Source organism: Juglans regia, chromosome 7 (genome assembly GCF_001411555.2).
Source record: "Juglans regia cultivar Chandler chromosome 7, Walnut 2.0, whole genome shotgun sequence".
NCBI classification, from domain to species: Eukaryota; Viridiplantae; Streptophyta; class Magnoliopsida; order Fagales; family Juglandaceae; genus Juglans; species Juglans regia.
The window spans coordinates 34,192,559-34,209,140 of NC_049907.1; the positions used below are offsets into that span (position 1 = coordinate 34,192,559).

A 16,582-nucleotide genomic window follows, 5' to 3' on the forward strand; every position below is an offset into this window, starting at 1 on the left:
CACCGTTAAAAGAGTTGGTGCTTCTCGAGATTCATGGGCTTATAGCTTGATCGAAAAAGGTGGGAAATGTGAAAAGCTCGGTCAAAGTGATCAGGTGCTTTAAGATCGACCTATGTTAAGGGTTTCTCAGAGTTTCCTTTTTGGGCTAATCAAATACCCCACGGCTGGAGGGCTAAGAACTGAAAGACATAGAGCCTTGATGCGTATGCGGCAGCCAAGGATGGTATCCAGTGAGTCAAATCGTAGAATATGAAATGGGGCTTGATGTCACAAAGAGAGGATTCAATTGTGGGATCAGTAAGGTCAAAGACTCAAAGGCAGTGGAGAGGAGAGAAAGTAATGAGCGAGAAATATCTGCAATTGTTTCAATCAAGGTTTTGAATTTCGTTCCGTACCGGCCGGTACGGCTGAAATTTTTGGTACCGGTCGTCCGGCCGGTACAGGGACTATATACATTTCGTACCGGCCAAAATACCAGCCGTACCGGCCTAAATTTCGGCCTGTACCGGCCGATATTTCGGCCAGTGTTTTTTTTTTTTTCATTTTTTCAAACTATAAGTTTATTTTTTAACCCTCAATTCAGACTAGACTATTTATAATTTATATATATATGTATTTATATATAATTTATTTATATATAGACTATTATTTTGAAATATAATTTTTATATATAATTTATTTATATATCGATCATTCTGAAATGTTATCCCGAAATGCTATCCCGAAACGGTACCGGTATCAAAATATTTCGTTCCAGTGCCTTGACCGGTACAGCGTCCGGTACGGTATTCAAAACATTGGTTTCAATACCAGGAGTGAGGCCATCTACGTATGGAACAGTAATTGAGATGAAAGAAATGAGGTCTTCGTGCATATTACTCATTTGTTTTGCAGATGAGATGAGTTGAGATAAAAGTTAAAAGTTGAATAAAATATTATTATAATATTTTTTTAATATTATTTTTAATTTGAAATTTGAAAAAGTTGAATTATTTATTTTATTTTATACGAGAATTTGAAAAAGTTATAATGATTAGATGATATGAGATGAGATAAGATGATATGAGAATGGTTGTGAAAACTAACAAGCCTCTCTACTTAGTTTTGAGTTTTGGTTGGCAAGAAGAAAGAGATTATGTGGCCTATCTAGGCAAGTTAATTTGTTCACAGTGTGCATGAATGAGTTTAGGTGGCCTATGGCGAGTCATGGCCATTGGCTATATGAAGAAAGGGCTTCGAAGCTCAACAAAAGTTCTTTTTTTTTTTAGAAAAGCATATTGTATTCATTAATAACGGATATTACAAATTTGACTTGAAACATATATTACAAGCCAACTACAACATTAATAGTTCCATAATACACACATGTGACTGACATAGTCTAGTCTAAGTTACAAACCTCTACAAACTTAAAGACTAAGAGACAACACAACTCTGTACAGGTGTCCAAGACAGAGTTAACCAAACTCCATACCCCGTTTAAGACGGAGTAGATGACACACTCTACAAGTAAAAATCTTAAAAACTGTGTTTTTTTTTTTTTTCTAAAACGAAAGACATTACAAAAATTAAAAATATATAAGAAAATAACGGATTGCATATTAGAAAGATATAGATCTGCATTTTCAACTTTGGAGGAAAAAAATTACAAAAACAGCAATTATGATGGCATGTGAGAGCCACACGCCACCCTGGAGGTATGGCGGACAGTCAGGTCTGGAGTAGCCGGTGGTCTTGAACCCAAAGAGGTTGCGCGTGGCAGCAGAATGGCACCCTTAGCCATGGCGCGTGGATTTCACGCACACCCTTTAGACCACGCGTGTGGCTCACGCGCCGCTTTGTTTGGCAAAGATTTTCACCCGTCTGAAGGATCGGTGTCTTGGGAAGCTTGCAGTAGCGTGCGTGGGGGTCGCCGGACACTAGAGTGCAACAGATCTGCCTTCCTCCATACTTAGTCTTGAAAAATACCCAAAATTGAAAAATAAAAGGAGAAAACTAGAGAGGTGAGGAAGGAAAGATGAGGGAGGGAGGAGCTGATAGCATTGTTTCTAATATGGGTGGTTTCTAGAGAGAATGAGGAGTCTCTCTTTAAAAACTAGGGTCGGCTGCACGTTCAACAAAAGTTCTTCTACTTTAGTCTATACTACATAATTACTAACGATGTGAATTTTTAATTTTTAATTTTTTTTAATTTTTAATTTTTTTATCTTATGTGGTGTAAATCTAATGAATAAAATTTTTCTAGGTAAAAAGTGCTTGACCTTAAAAAGGAGCCGGGAGCACGCCGTATATATACCTCCGATCACAAACAACTTCAGAAACTTTTTTGGGCCATTAAATAATAAAAAGATCATATAGTTTTATATTAAATGCATTTTTTAATTTGAAAGGTTTAGGGCTATAATGGACCCGAGTCAAGCCGAGCCGGTCTTTGACTTGTCAAGCTCGACTTGACTCAAAAAACTAGAGCTCGAGCTCGAGTCTGAGTTTGAGATTTTTATTTAATCTTTGTTCGAGTTCGATTCGATAAGCTAAATTATCAACTCGAGCTCAAGCTCATCCCAAAAAAGAGTTTGAGTCGAGCAACGAGCTCGAGTCAAGTCGAGCTCGACCTCGACCTCGACTCGAGTTGTTTATTATTATTATTTTTAATAAGATTTAATAATTAATAAATTAGATATATAAAAATAAAAAAGTCTAATATTATATTTGTGTAACTAACAAATAGAACATTTATTGAATTATAAGATTTTAAAAATGAGTTAGTCTACATACAGTCCCCAAATGGGGACTGCTTATGCAAGTCATACAATTATGTTTAAAAAAAATTAAAATTACAATAATATCTTTTTTAAAATGATATTTTTTTCCCTTTTACCCTCATTCATCAATGAGACTGCACACGCAAATATAAATTTCTCTTTAAAGATTTATAAATAATTAATATCTAACTAGTTGATATTTATCCATAATAATAATATATTATATACCTACATAAATTATTAATACATACACATAATATGATAGCATATGTCTATTTCATATATTGTTCTCATATACTAGTATATGAAATTATTAAATCTTATCTACTAATTATTTTATAAATTATAAAATATAACTAAGAACTATATTCAATATATAGGCACAAGTAATTAGGTTACATATTATATATTTAATTATAAAAATACTATGCTTATATTATTAGCTAATACATATATATATATGTATGTATATATACATAGGTGCATGTATATTTATATCAATATATGAATGAGTTTTAATTTAGTCGAGTTAACGAGTCGACTCAGGCATAAACGAGCGGGCTTTACCGAGTCTTAGTCGAGTCGAATCGAGTTTTATCGGACATGTGTCATTTATTAACCGAGCGGGTATCTGTTTTCACGGTCTAGTTTTTTTTTTCATGAATTGTGTTCGATTTAAGTTTAACCGAACAAGTACCGAACGGACTATCGAACAGACTGGTTCATTCGTAGCCCTAAAAAGATTCATCAACTCCATCTTAAATGAAAGGATCCTTAGCGCTAAAGAACTATCTCGCCACTTCTGAGGGAATACTATCCATAATGGGATTTAATTTAGGGAGCTGCTATTCTGAGCTAGAGTGCCCCGAGAGTGACAGCTAGTGCAAATTTTTTTTAAATAGAAATGTTTTATTTATAAAAAAATTCTATAAAAGTAAATTAACAAACTTACGTAATTTGACATGATACGTTAAATTGTAAAATTATTTTTATTATAAAGTAGATTTAACGTATTATATAAATTCTGATCAGTTTATAAATTTATTTTGATAAAAAAATTTTGTAGCTGTAACATTTTTATTTTTTAAATATTATTAAAAAAACATACTTTTGCACTAGGGACAAAGTGATCGGTCACTTTACGGGTGGAAGGGGGTGGAATCTATTCCGTTTCGTTATGATAAAGGCTCAAACCAATGTTTTGAATACCGTACCGGATGGCGTACCGGTCAAGATACTGGAACGAAATATTTCGGTACCGGTACCGTTTCGTGTACCGTTTCGGGATAGTCGATATATGAATAAATTATATATATAAATATATATAACAATTATATTCTAAAATAATAGTTTATATATGAATAAATTATATATAAATACATACATACATATAAATTATAAATAGTCTAATCTAAATTGGAGGTCAAAAAATAAACTTGTAGTTTGAAAAAACGAAAAAAAAACAAAAAAAGTACAGGCCGAAATATCGGCCGGTACCGGCCGAAATATAGGCCGGTACAGGCTTAAATTTAGGCCGAAACGGCCGGTATTTTGGCCGGTACGGTATATATCTAGTACCTGTACCGGCCGGACGGCCGAAACGAAAAATTTCGGCCGTACCGGCCGGTACGGTACGAAATTAAAAACATTGGCTCAAACTCCGTGTAAAGACAAATATGGGTCCCCCCACCACTATGAGCTAGTAGTAAGAAGATAGTTGGTTTCGAGAATTGTTTGAATGAAGAAAAGTTGATAAAAGAAGATCGTTCGTTTTAAGAATTATAAATATAATTGTTAGATAGAAAAAATATTGACAAAAGAAGATAGTTGGATGGAAAATATAGATATTCGATTGGTAAGTTAAGACATTTATATGAAATTTTAGATTAGTGTAATAATTTTTTTTTTAAATATTACTATTAAATGAACATTGGAAAAAATAGAAGTAAAAATAATAATTTAATTAGAATATGATTACAAATTAACATATGGTCGGTAAAACTGTAAAATAAGATTAAAAAAAATTAGATAAAAAAAAACAAGAAAAAAATATAAAATTAATAATATTTTATTATTATATAAAGTTTAGATGGGTAATCAAATGTGAGATTAAATTTTGAGTGGAATAAGCAAAAGATCAAATTTGACTAATAGGATAATACTAATGCTCTTAGGAGTGAGACACAGTCTTTGTCCATCAGACTATGGAGACTGAAGACGCCTGATAGCAGAAGCAGCGAACAGGCATGCAAAAAATTAAAATAAAAAATCACCATTCAACTTTCTTCTCACTACAAAATTCGAAATATCACTTTCAGCTTCAGATGTGATGAGCACTTGGAATGAAGGCTAAAATACACAGGAGTCCCAGGACCGTGTTGGCTATTATTGCAGACAGAATCATTACCAAGAGAGATTATTTGAATCAGAGGTTAATTTCTGATACGAGGATTGCTCTCCATAAGTGGTGTACCAACGAAGGAACTGGAATTTCCATTGGAAAGCATTGATCAAAGCAAGAGTGTTTTGAGTACATGTAGATAGGAAGATGAACTATTGTGTGATAAAAAAAATATATTATCCATCATTCTATTAACCATTATCATCATTCTTCATCGCTCCAACTATTATCTTTTTTGATCATTTTCTAAATATGACATCAAATTTTTGAAAAATTATTTGTTGTTTTTCAGTTATCTACTAATCCATTGATACAAAATCAGGAATGATAAAAGAATTGTATATATTATTTCTATAAAATAGGAATATTTGAATTAGGTCATGCAAGCCCTCATATATGTGATTATGTAGATTGTTTCTCTCTCTCTCTCTCCTCCCTATCATTCGGCTTGAAGCCAACGACCATTGGTCATATTCATCATCTCTATACCATACACCACACATAACTTTTTATTTTTTCTCTTACTAAATGTTTAGTGTATAGATGATAAGCAGAAAAATTATTTTAGTTTATCAAGAATAAAATAAAAAAACAAATAATTAAGTATGGTGTGGTGTATGAATAATGAGTATAAGGGTTCACGACACCAATGGTGTGCTCACCCCTCAGCATTGGCTACTGTGGAAAATGGGAATAGTCGTATTGAAGTTCTTTTCTCAGGTACATATTTTAACTGGTAAAAAAGGTTTGATTTCGTAGGTTACATACAAAAGTACCGTGTAGATATCAGCAGTATAATTAAAGCCTAAAACTATAACCAGGTCATGACTCATGCCTGTTTTTACCAAATTTAGTACAAAAATGTGTCCATAAATACAGGACTTCACTTAAATGTCAGCAATTAACAAGCCTAAATTTGAGGGTCACTACACCTAGATAAAATGTGTAATTGTTATGTATTTTTGGGCAGAAAATCATATGATTAGAAATTAGTGGTTATATAGGTAATTTTAATGATACATCTTATTTCCTCTCACTAGAGTGTAAAGAGTACCAATTCATCCGTAGCTTGGGACAACCTAATAATTAGCCGTATAAAATAAACACATGAAAAGTCATTATTTCCCATTATTTGCCTTGTTATTTACATCTATTTCTTTAAAAAAAAAAAAAAAAAGGTCAAAATTAGCTATCTGACTATGGGCGAAGCATTAATACTGTCAGATTTCAGATTATATTGATGGAGATCAACTATCTTCTTACATTTCAGACGAGCTGCACAACAGCAGCCACCCGTAAGGTCCCATTTTGGAGAAGATCAGCCAGCTCATCAAATAAAAGAGCTCTTCGCCAACCCCATCCCTTTGGAGCTTTCGGTAAAAGAGTACCTGTTTGTTTGATGTTTCCAAAAACAATGACTTCCCGCTTTGACGGGCAAATCAACTAAACAATGGAAGACATATGAAACAATGAATTAGAACCTCGCATTTTGTACAAAAACACACAAAACTAAGCAGTGATTCAATAAACAACAGATTGTTCGTTTAGAGATTTAGATACCTGATAATGGGCTGTAACCTTTTCACGCGAGTCCACATACATATGAACCTGAAAGCAGATGGTTAACATTTTAGCTTGGAGCTTTGAAGAAAAAACAGCAAGAGTAGGACAGAGAACTAGTTTAACAACTTCAATTATGTTCTATACTAATTTAACAACTTTTTCTTATTATAAAAGTGTCATTATCATGGAACCAAGAACAAGAGAAGACCACAATTTTTGCGCCATTGAAAAATAAACCCTCTAATACTCTGATAAAACCAGAATCAACGGCTGACCTTTCTAAGGGAATCAGTTATCTCTGCCTTCCGACGGTGAAGAAATAAACCTAAACAGATGTAATAAAATGTACCCCAAGTTAGGCAACATGATTTCTTCTACATTGATAAACAAAAAGTAATATTTTTTCTTGGTAATTCTTTTATACAGCTTTGAGCATTACCAAGTGTTCGCCGTCCCTGGGGGTCTTCGTCATTAAAAGCCTGAACGCTAACCTAAAGATTCAGAGAGAAATCAAATCTGTATCAGACTCAAAGAGAAAGCTTCGTCATACATTTTCAAGCACATACAAACGTAGTAAGCAATTGGTATTCAATCACCTTCCATAAAGAACCAGCATAAAAAACTTCTGGAGAGTGCTTGACATGGCCATCACTGAGCCTGTGCACATCCTCAAATTGTACTCTGTGAATCCAGCAGAAAATTATGCGAAGATAGACTTTCCTAAGTTTAGCAGCCAACAAGAAGAATGAAGGAAAAAACAGAGAGCTATAATTGGAAGAAACATTGTCGAGCATGTATAACACAATGAACCCATTGGCATCAAATCATGTAACAACCCAAGGAAAGCCCCAGCCACTATTGGGTTTTACACCAAAGGACTAGTTAAGGTTACAATTAGAATCCACTGGAATCATTATAAACCTCAAGAACTTCTTCCTCTAAGACAATGTGGGATCCCATTCAATATTCTCTTATACTCAATTTGAGATATTACAGATCGCAATAACTGCACATCAAAACCAGCGAATAAAATTCAAGTAGGAAACTAGGACTTGAACATAAATGAACTGTTACTATTTCTGATATACTGAGCAATCAAGCCCCAAGCAAAGAGGAATGCAATAAGAGAAAACTGCTATATATGAGCAGTAGACTGAACTAATTACGTATCCAATCTGACCACCTTGATATGGGCACGCAATAATATGGAACCGCTTTTAATTAAACCAATTAGTTATATTATGGTTTCGAAACAAACTTTATCTGTAAAGAATTTGAATGAAACACCATATTGTGCTCGAAAGAATGCAAATTATGCAACCATAATAGAAGGTCATGTCAATCCAATTATTGTATCCACAAGATCACGTAATCTGCAGTATGCAGAAGCCGCTCCCTTGTACATCTTGTAAAATGCAAAATTACCATCCAAAACAAGTCGAGCAACTGGAAAGTAAAAATATAACTTACCCGAAGCGAAAAGGAGGGAAGTGACTTAAAGGTGTTTTCAAATCCAATGATATGGACGAACTGTGTACATTCTCCCACTCAATCCCAACAGCATGCCCAGGTGACTCAAGCATCTCCATGGGAATACTGCTAGCACTTGGTCCTGCGGTTGAAGTTCCGGACATGCTGCTCTGCGGATCCATTTCATACCCCCTCTCCGTTTGCTCTCCATGAACATTAGTCATATTGCACCCTCCTTGGCTCAGGCCAACCAAAGCTGTCAGCCCATCCCCAGAAAGGTCTCCGCTGTGGTCAGCTCTTGCCTCCGAATCATCATTAGCAAGAGACTGTTGGCAGTTTCTGTTGCCCATGCCAAAAGGGACACGTGAAAAAACAAAACGTGTTGGAGGCCAAGCAGCTGCAGGCACAAAGGTAGTTCCACGTCCAATACCTGCAAGCCCATCAATAGGCCCCCTATCATGCACACGTACGGGTCTAAAGAGGCCATTTCCTTCACCCTGAGCAGATTCAGCAACATATACATTCCCCATGTTACCAGGAGAAGTATGATCATGCTCTTGCATGTAATATCCAGTGGTTGAGACCCCATGTGGAAAACGAAATGGCTGCCTACAAGCGCATGCCATACTTGTAAGGCAGCAACTTTTGCATGTGTCCGCACCAATTTCTTGCACCCTCTGGCTTAAAAGCATCTACACGATAGCCAACATCAAAGAGAAATTATTAATTTTATCAAAAGCAAAAACACGGGTTAAAATTTTATGAATATAAATGCTTGCAACAGGAAAAGATATCCGAACTTCCAGAGGTGGGAAACATGCACAGAGTTCTTCTAGCCACTCTGCTAGCTCACATAGTGGTGCTCCTAGAATGAATCAGCCAAACCATAGGCATTCATAAAAATTTATGAAAATCTCATGTACTGAGGGAAAACAGATGGCTAGGAGAACCACCATGGTTTAAATTGAAAACTTGCTCACACCTTGTTTATGCATCACATCAAATGGGCAACATTGTAACAGGAAGCATAGACTCTTCTAATAGCCTTATGCATTGCACATTCCTGACATGACAGTGGCCATAGAATAATTTAAAAGCAATCAAATCCAGCATCAGACCTGTAGCCAAAGACCATCATTCACAGCTTTGCAAGGGAACCCCAATTCTTCAAGTTGCCTTCTCACATTTAAAAGTGCCTCAAAAGACATGTTGCAATATAAAAGGGAACCCCCTTCAAATATATTAACGAATGTTTTATAGTCCTCCCCACGAATCCCGAAATTCCCTTTAGCATAACCCTTTAGCTGTCTCTTGCCTACAACCCTTCCACCCCATGAAAGTGGATGCATGCCACATCTTTCCCAATCATTTGTCATAAGCCCACCACAGGAAGAGTTCATTGAAGACAAATTCCTTGATTGGTCACGGGCAAGCCAGCTATTATTATTCAGATGGTAGCACGGGCCTTCTTCAGATGGCCCCTCCATAGCCATTCCAGTGGCCCCCAGGCCACTTGCTCCCATACCAATTGACATCTGAACATAGGAACATGAGGTTCTTCTTCCATCCATATCTGCCAACGAGGGACTCACTGATGAAGGCCCTTCCATGTTGCAGGTGTATCTTGGCTCCATATTCAACTGAGAGTATGTAGCTTCTTGCACCTGTTGGTTGGAATTGGAAACTCCTTGTTGGCAGTCCACCACACAGTCTGCAAGCTCGACCAGAAGATTATGAGCAGTATTATGGTCTTTGAGGCCATCTTTTAAAGTTAAGCTTCCCAGCTCAGATTCCAACATCTTATTATTGCAGTCATCCATCAAATTTTTTCCCTTTGCTCGAGGAGAATCAGACTGAGAATCCATTCCCGCCTCAGAACTGCAACTTTCCTGGTCACAATGTTCTGCCTTACAATGGGCACCTTTTGCAAGGAATGTGTACAATGCCAGTTCAAACCTTTGGATAGAAAAGAAACATGGGGTTATGCATCTTTATAGAAACTCAAGCAGCGAGACCAGAAAACTAAGAGGCTGCTGATACCCTTACCGTTTTTCTTCACTAGGTGCCCACAACTCATCCGAGGTTAACAATGCATGCAAGGTTGGTGGGGAAAGTTTTGGAAGCACCTATTCATGGAGGTGAAAATGCAGATGGTGAGTTTAACCTAACAAAAACCAGAAACAATTCCTGAACAATGAAGTTGCAATTCAAATGACATGAACAAATGTAAACCATGTTTTGAGAGGTGAAAGATGGAACAAGTTTTATTCAAATCGAAGAGATAGAAAAACATGTCCAGCAGTTCAAAAAAACTAAATTGTATGAGAATATAATTTGATCATGAAACATATAGAACAGAGGAATGTCCTGGATTCATCAATAGATTTTCTTCAAATTGCTAGAGTGAATCATGCTAACAAAAAACAAGAGATGCATTTTTTTGTCAAATTTCAAGTCCATGATTACCCACACTTAAAGTCGTCCCAAAAATGTTTCTTCCTAAAGTCCAAATATCCATTTCCTCGTCCTTCCATTTATATCATTTTACTATATTGTCCCAATTTTAAACAGAGAAGAAAGGGTTTAACCATTCAAACCCACAAGTCCAACAGCATAGTTATCTTCATCTGTACCTCTTTCAACTGTGTGGCACCACTTTGGCAAAGGTAACCCCAGCAAGCATTCTTCACGCGCTCTCCATGTATGCCATAATCTTGGCTCTCTGCAAAAACCTAAATCAGAGGTAAATCATGTCAATAACTGAAATGAACTGATAGCATAGAGTGCACAGCAGCCACATAAGCATCTTGAACCTGATATGCTAAGAAGTTCGAAGTCCATAATTCTGATATGATAAAATCTGTGCATATTGCACACAAATCCTGCACATATACACATCAGTTTGCAATAAAATGAACATAGAAAATGCTTTCCAAACAAAAAGGCTTAAAGTAAAGAAACAAAAGATGCTGTATCTTTGTTCTATATGCGAGCAAAAAATGCAGTAACCACAATAAAGAACATTATACCTGAAGGTCAAGAAAGGAAGCAGCAGCTAGAACTCGAAATGCATTGTCATCATTAAGCTTTGGATGGTGTCCGTATAGATATGCCAAAGCCATTGCAATTGCATCACCATTGACATTCTTATCATCTACATGCAAGGTCAGAACCAGAGCACTGGCTTCTTTCCAGGGACCATGAAGCATGTTTCTACGGGCAGCATTAGACGTCAGAAAATTAAGTCTCAGAAAGTAAGCTGCTAACACATAAAGATCATCTAGAAATAGCACAAACTTATCTGTAAAATTTTCCGCAAAAAGTAATCAATAGCATCACTTTCTATTCTATGACCTATATAGCCTCCGTTCTCTCTTTCACCAAATTCCCTCTTCCACCATTTCACAAGCATTACCACCTATTAAAAAAACTATTTCACAAGCATTACCTCGGAAACTTAGTCATTCTTCGACAATCCAGCGGTGGCACCTAGAGCTTATACTTTGCTATTTGAAAATAGAAGAATTTCTCCAGATGGCTCACATTTGTATCATTGAATTAGCCTAAAATAGAAAATTTTACAGTTTTCTCCAACATTTAGTAGCAAGGCCAACCAATTTGCACAAACAAGAACAATAAAGCAAGTATAGAAATTGAAGGGGGCGCTACATTTTTTGGAAATAAAAAACAAGACCGGCCGAATTGCATGATTAAGATTGAACCCCAAGAACAAGCATTTAAAAAAAATCAAAATGGAGTTCAGACCTGAAGTAGGAGCTGCGAGAGAGGATGAGGCGATGGAGGTGGTAGGTGGAGCCCATGGCCTGGACGATGATGTCGGAGAAGGAGCCGGAGATAAATCCCTCCAGCTGGATGTGGTCGCAGAGCGAGGTGAGGTTGCAATCCAGCGCGCGGAGCTCGCCGCTGGTCCGGTCATCGGAGTGGTGCGAGGGTGCGATCGTCATTTTCATCTGGGGACCGTAAGACCGGGCGGCCTTCGGGTACTGGGGCTCCATCAGGAATAAGAAATGCCGTTTGAGACTTTGATTTTCCTTTCAGAAATGGGAGGGTCAGTTCAGCGAGGCGAGGGAATGGTTCTGTTTCTGCCTTCTGGTCCGGTTCCTATTCCGGTTCCGAGCCATCGTATAGAGAAGGTCCTAAAGTGATGGATGGTGGATACGACTTGCGAGTTATGCATACGTCTAGACTCTAGAATACATTATAGACAAAAACGGTGCGTTTTCCTGAAAAACAATTGGCAATTTGGCATGGTTTTCGAGGAAAATTAACAAGGAAATGTGCAAAAAGATGTTGGGAGTCTCGACAAAAAATATACCGCATAAAGATAAAATTAAAAAAAAAATAATAAGTTAATGGAATCAATAAAGAGAAAATCTTCGCAGCAGCAATTATTTAGTTGCATCCGTTGCAGACATGACGTGTAGACCGGGTTCACTAGCACCAACGAATCGGTTTGTTTTATTTCGGTTGTGTTTGGATGTTGAAATGAGTTGAGTTAAGTTGAGTTGAGATGATAAAATATTGTTAAAATATTATTTTTTAATATTATTATTATTTTAAAATTTAAAAAAGTTGAATTATTTATTATATTTTGTATTGAAATTTAAAAAAATTATAATAATGAATTGAGATGAATTGAGATTAGTTTAGGATCCAATCGAAGCCATCTCTCAACCCGCATTCCCCTCATTCAACCATTTCCCCATCGATCCCGAACCTCAGCCATTGAAGCCCCCAGCCAAGCACGACCTTGGCCCTCCCCAACAAGACCTCATAGTTCTCCTCCCACTTGCGCGCAGGCTATTCTCCATCAACATGAATAAGCTCTCTTAAGCGAACCGAATCATATACCAAAATCAACATGAATAAGCTCTCTTAAGCGAACCGAATCATATACCAAAATCAACTCTCATTAATGGAAGCCAATTAAATTCCGTTATCACCAGAATTAAAACACTCATTGAATTCTCAGATCAATCAATCCGAAGGTAATGAAATTTCTTGGTTGAATTGATTGTTGATCGTACGCTAGGTTATTGATCATTTATTCATGCTCTCCTCCTCCCCCATCTCACAGTTTCAAGCACCATATTGGATCCTCAAGCCACTGCAAGATCATCTCCTTCTGTGCAGTGTCCAATCGTGTCGACTTAACTCACGCCTGCCAACTCTTTCGCCATCTACCGCATCGAACCACATTGGTATGAAACACCGTGATCATTGGTCAGAGCTTTTTCCGAGAGAGATGAATCCCTTAAAGCTTTGTCTCTTTATAAGGATATGCTTGAGAGTGGCTTCTTACCCGACAACTATACCTTCTCTTTCCTGCACTGGGGAAATGGAAGGATGTGGCCCAATTAAGAAGAGGAATGAGAAAGAAACTTGGATGTAGTTGGATCAAATATAAGAACAGAGTGCATATTTTCTTATCTGATGATCAGTTTCCGGTAATTTATTTTTGTATTTCTGCATGTAAAAGGGTTTTTTTTTTTTTTGGTATGAAAAAGCTAAGATTGTAGGGTGCTATTTGGGTTTGATTACTTCATATGTTCTGTGTTCGGCGACTGGAGGTAGGCAACGTCTTCGTCTTGGGTGGCAGTGCAATGTCTTGCCTATTGTGATTCTATGTGGTGAAGCCTAAGGAGTTTATTGTGTTTTCCTAAGTGTCGATGTTTGAATGGAGGGCTGCTCTTTCTCTATTAGCAGCCCGATCGTTCTAAAGCGTACTTAAGAACTGTCTAGAGGGGCAATGAGTGAGCCTCACATGCGACTGCGAAAAATATGGGTCACAAGTACAAATCGATAAGTTGGTTTAGTGGCGAGGAAGGGCGGATGTAGAGATAATAAGAGCATGAGAGGTCATTTGGCGACTCTGAAAATTGTGAATCTGGTCAAGATTAAAAATAGAGATGAGACTTTTTTTTTTAATTATATATAAGCACTGATTAAGAAATAAAAACGATAACATCATTAACAAAACATAATAAACTAGAATATATCATACATGTTATTAGTTATGCGAGAGTTATTACAAGAGAGTACAATTCTCCTTGACAATACTAATTAATGACAAAACATGATTCATCCAAAGGTTCTAATGATGTATTCTACTAAGATCACGGGTTGCATGGATTGTTATTCACTAACCGTAGTCATATTAAATGGAAACCATAGATTTTCCTAAACATCCTACCATCACCCATTTTCCATCTTTAGGCGTGTACGTGTCCAAGACTCAAGTGCTGACATGTATATGTTTGCCGTGAGGACAAGGTGACTATCAATTATAATGGTCACTGTGATTTTTTTTTTTTTAAGATAAATTATCATCATTCATTCATTAGAAAAATTTACATTAATTAGGGGTGGGTAGAGGAGCCCCGCCCCGCTTCTGTCCAGCCTCTGTGTGGCTGGGTGGATCACCCCGTCCGGCAGATGAAGGGGGCGGGGCCACCCGCCCGCATCTGGGTCAACATCCAAGGGTGGGGGCGGGATGGGGGTGACCCCCGCCCCGTCCCGTATATACATATATATAAATATATATAATTACATTATTTACATATATATTAAAAAAAAAACAAGCATCGCCTGGGTTTAAAAATATCAAAACACCCCAGCCCCCTGCCCCTTTCTTTCTCTCGATTCGGCGATTCCTGAACCTTCTTCCTCAGTGCCTCACTTCTCCCTCGCTCTCGCAGCCTTGCTTCTCAGTAAGCATCTCTTTCTCTCTGAGTTACTTCTCGCACCCAGTCCCTCTATCTGCATCACCATCGCTGTCCCCATCACCATCGCCGTCGCACGACTCGCACCTGGTCCCTCTCTCTTCATCTCCGTCACCGAAGGTCCAAAGGTAAGAAACCCAAATTCAAAATTTAATTTTTTTGTGATTTACATATTTAATGGAGATTGGAGGAAGGATGGGGTTTATCGGAGATAGAGGATGAGATTTTGTGAATTGTGTGATGTGGAGCTTAGATTGTGCATGTGGTTTGAACTTTGAATGACTCCCGTACGTTTGTTTTTTTTTTTTTTCTTTGCATTATGTAATGTGTGTGAATCACTGAATTTACAATATTATTTGTGTCTAATTAATTTGGATTGGAGCCCTAAATTAACTTAGGGCTCCAATCCGAAACCCTAAATTAATTTAGAGGTTTCAATCTTTGAAACCCCAAAATTAATTTAGGGTTTCAAAATACTCTAAATTAATTTAGGGGTTTCAATCTTTACAACCCTTAAATTAATTTAGGGTTTCAGATTGGAGCCCTAAATTAATTTAGGGCTCCAATTTGAATTAATTAGACTATGTATGTGAGATCCATAAATTTTTGTGTTTATTATTCATTGTATATTTTATTAAGTGTGTTATTTTAATTATGTTGTTTGTGTTATTTTATTTATGGTATTTTTTTTAATTTAATTTTTAATTTATTTTATGTGTGTTTCCGAGTTGAATTTCTTTAAATTGTTGTGTTTTATGGGCTGTGTGTGTATTTGGGCCGTGTGTTGTGTGAAGCCCGAAGCCCAATCCTTTGAGTTTTAGAAACCCAACCCGTGTTGAGATTGAAGCCCAGCCATGCATGTGCAACCCAGCCCAACCAGTGTGCAAATTGACTCAACCCGTGTGATTAAAGCCCATGTCGTGTGAGCCCAACCCGTGCGGTTTCGTAAAATTCCCCCCCTTAGTTGAATGGAACCGTTTTGGTAAAGGAAAAGCTAGGGTTTTATTTTTTTCTCCTTTGGCGCCGCACTGCTTCATCTTCTTCCTTCTTATTTCTTCTACCTTCTAATTTCTTCTCCTTCTAGCAAATTGCCGAAGCATTTTTCCTCCTCCAATCAGAGCATTGTCAAGTATTGCAACCCGTGCCACTGCCACCACCTCCTTTCCTCCACCTCATGGCAGCTCCGTGTCGTTCGGTGGAGGCTCCGAAGCCTTGCTGTCAAGCTACCACCCCACGAGGCCACCAACTTCCACCTCCTTCTTGCATGGGCTTCTCGGTGTCGTACGGCATGGAACTCCGAAGGGTTGCTGTCTAGCCTCCGTGCCACACGTCCGCGCCTTAGCCATTTCTCCTCCACGACTTGAGCTGCCGATTTCACCTTTCTTCTACCGTGCGACACACAGCTCCTCAAACCGCCATATTCGATCTATTTATAGTCCACGGGTTCCTCAGTTTTGTTGTTCCGAGTTCCTCATTCTATATCTCTCTCTCAAACCGAAATCGTGTTTTCCAAATTTTTGTGGTTGTTGTTCTGTTAGTGTTGAGTTTTTGCCGTGTGCACCACCACAAACCACCTCACACAGCGTTTTACCTTGATTGTTTGACCATCCCCGTGAGTCACCCGAGCATTTCAAGTTGTATTT

General features: G+C 37.5%; 1 protein-coding gene across 1 annotated transcript; it reads right to left on the reverse strand.

The window, feature by feature from the left end:
- Positions 1 to 6,258: 6,258 nt before the first annotated feature.
- On the reverse strand, positions 6,259 to 12,373 carry LOC108983155. Its single transcript, XM_018954706.2, has 12 exons — positions 11,962 to 12,373; positions 11,226 to 11,409; positions 11,010 to 11,078; positions 10,830 to 10,928; positions 10,243 to 10,322; positions 9,315 to 10,152; positions 8,197 to 8,888; positions 7,323 to 7,407; positions 7,166 to 7,217; positions 7,002 to 7,051; positions 6,724 to 6,771; positions 6,259 to 6,606 (listed from the first exon to the last, which is right to left on the reverse strand). The coding sequence occupies exons 1-12, from the start codon at positions 12,210 to 12,212 to the stop codon at positions 6,430 to 6,432; spliced, it is 2,625 nt and encodes an 874-aa protein (XP_018810251.1). The 5' UTR covers positions 12,213 to 12,373; the 3' UTR covers positions 6,259 to 6,429.
- Positions 12,374 to 16,582: the final 4,209 nt, after the last annotated feature.